The sequence below is a fragment of the Sceloporus undulatus genome, chromosome 1, assembly GCF_019175285.1.
Source record: "Sceloporus undulatus isolate JIND9_A2432 ecotype Alabama chromosome 1, SceUnd_v1.1, whole genome shotgun sequence".
NCBI classification, from domain to species: domain Eukaryota; kingdom Metazoa; phylum Chordata; class Lepidosauria; order Squamata; family Phrynosomatidae; genus Sceloporus; species Sceloporus undulatus.
This window is the reverse complement of record NC_056522.1, coordinates 208,708,683-208,711,239: the sequence shown is the minus strand read 5'-3', so window position 1 is coordinate 208,711,239 and position 2,557 is coordinate 208,708,683. Positions and strand designations below refer to the sequence as shown.

The 2,557-nt window shown below is 36.6% G+C and overlaps 1 protein-coding gene across 1 annotated transcript in view; it reads right to left on the bottom strand.

The window, feature by feature from the left end:
- Positions 1-495: 495 nt before the first annotated feature.
- The window catches only part of TLK1 (tousled like kinase 1), a 47,510-nt gene continuing 45,448 nt past the window's right edge, over positions 496-2,557 (bottom strand). Inside the window, 1 exon segment of the mRNA XM_042465393.1 lies at positions 496-2,298. Within this exon segment, the coding sequence (XP_042321327.1) occupies positions 2,122-2,298 (177 nt within the window). The 3' untranslated portion in view covers positions 496-2,121.

Sequence of the window (2,557 nt, the reverse complement as noted above, 5' to 3'; positions counted from 1 at the left end):
CCTTGTCTGCTAGTAATCCCTGAAAATCTGCTCTGAAGATTAGATGAGTCCTCCTGAAATGTGATTGCTGGTGTTGGGAGCAGTGGTGGTGGGAAAAGAAATGGTCTATTTCCAACATACCACATCTTTCTCTGTGAATGAACACTGCCATCTTTCATGTTCTTTTGTCCCATAGAGAGAGTATGTACAGGACTGGGTTTAAGATTAGGCGATCATGCAACAAAATTTTAGAGAAGGAACAGGCAAAGGGGTGGCCTTCCTGATGCTGGTGGATTACAGCACTAATCATCCTTTTCGAGTGGCTCTGTTGGCTAGGAAAGATGGGCTCTGTAGTCCAACAACTTCTGGACAGCTTCCTAGTGTTGTTCTAGACAGTCAAGCGAAGAACAAATCTTTTTATTTTGAGGAACACTTGGAAAGTTCTCCCTGCTATATGAGGGATCATAGTTAAAGCCTTTCATGTTGCAAAGCAATTAACTTGCAATACACTTGAAATTCCAACTGTCATTATTTTATTACTGTTTTGGCTACATTCTCTACAATTTCAGCAGCATCTTGAAGAGACAGTTAATGTATCCTTATATATACAATGAAAACAAGATGGCTTGCAACATCAGAAACAAAAGCCACAGTTTAACTGTACAATATTAAAAAAAAAAACCCGGTGGTAATACAGCCTCCCTTTTCTGCAACATGGACAAAGTTACATACAGGTTTTCAGCATTATGAATGTGACAATAAAAAGAAATCTTGTATGGGAGAGAGATACTGCATTCTGGAGGGGGGGGGAGATTCTACCATACAAGGCAGTTAGAAAATGTTTCACATTTTAAAATAATCTGTACAAGCCACAAGAAACATCTCTTTAGAAGAACATCTTCCTACCTTGTAGACAGAACTTTCAGAAACCGAGAATAACCATAAACAACTTCTACATCTAGTATCAACGTGCTCCAGCTCAGGAAACTGACTTGAACTGTACTGTATAGTTCCAACAAAGATCAGTTTTACATGCCTTGATGGTTAATGAATTATCTACTTTTAGTCTCTCTAGGACGTACAGTTGACTTGCACCTTAAGGAGGTCATGTGATTTCTTTTTCTTTCTTTCTTTTTGCAAAAGCAAAAGCAACATCATTTAGCAGCAATTAAAAGCGCCTTCAATGAGACTTAAAAAAAATACAATATCCAATTAGAAAAAGCCATACTTTAAACATTTGTACAGGAATAAGTTGCTGAAATTTTAAAACTGAAAATATGACATCTGTACAATAAATTTACAATAGAGTTAGAAGGGAATTTGTCATTAACCTGCATAGAAACATTAAACATGACTGGTTTGCTTTTGGTTACATACATGGCCTTTGTATATCCCTCCCTAAAAGCCTGGGTAGCAGATATCAGTTGACATTACTGCTAAGTATCAAAATGCCATCTAAATAATTGAACTAGTTTTCAAACTAGCTTTTGCTACCTCACTGAAACGGCTATCTTTATCCCTTTGGAAATACAGTCATTAAACCAACGAACAGTTTAGAAGATTTCTCCCCAGCCCCCCAAATACTAAATCACTTCTATCCAAAGAAATTAACATACACAGCTATGTCACTCAGCTTGACTTTGGTTTGTGAAATATCAGCTCCTTGGGAAAAAAGATTCTTTTATTTCACTTCATTCTTGTTGAGGCACAAAGTTGTTCTTCTGTGCGCCATTTCTTTTCTTCTTTAGTCAAATAATGAAAAACTACCCTCCTTATTAGAACTCTCCAGTATCAACCAAAATGATTTAAGTATTAAAAAGATTATTTACAATGTCCCCTCCCTACAAGCCCAAAACACACATTTTTTTTCAGTCTTAAAAACACAGCACATCTGCATGGAGGCAACAGGTAACACTGTCCTTCAGTGTCTCCAGTGTGAAAAGTCTGACATAAATGTGCCCTTCTCAGACCATGATCCAGTTCCATCATAGAAATGATGATTGCAGAAGGGCCATAGTAAGAAAATACCATGGTTAAGCTTGTTCTGCTGTGTAAAAACACTAACCAAATGCTTTCAAATGAAAGTCCACGGCAGCAAAAACGACAAGAAGGCATCATGCAAGCCTTCTATGTGAAGAAGTTTCAATAGGGAATAATGCTTGATATAGGTGGCGTAGGAGAGGCTGCTAGTCCAGTCATATGCAAGTTCCCTGAAGAATTTGATCTTCTCATGTGGGGGAGGAGGTAAGCATCATTAGCCAACTGATGGACATCAAACCGGTCCTCCTTACGGTATGCCAAGCAACGTCTAATAAAGGCCTGGGGAAAAATAAAAGAGGGAGAATCCTTAGAAAATTATAATTCTTTGAAAATTAAAAGGGTTTGTCTATATTATACTTCTAGTGGAAAATCTGTGCTCTTTTAAGATACTAAAAAGAAGAATTAAAATGGTTATGTTGAATCCTGATCCAACACAGATACATGTACAGCGCTGTGTAAATTTACAGCGCTTCATAAATAAAGGTTAATAATAATAATAATAATAATAATAATAATAATAATAATAATAATAATAATA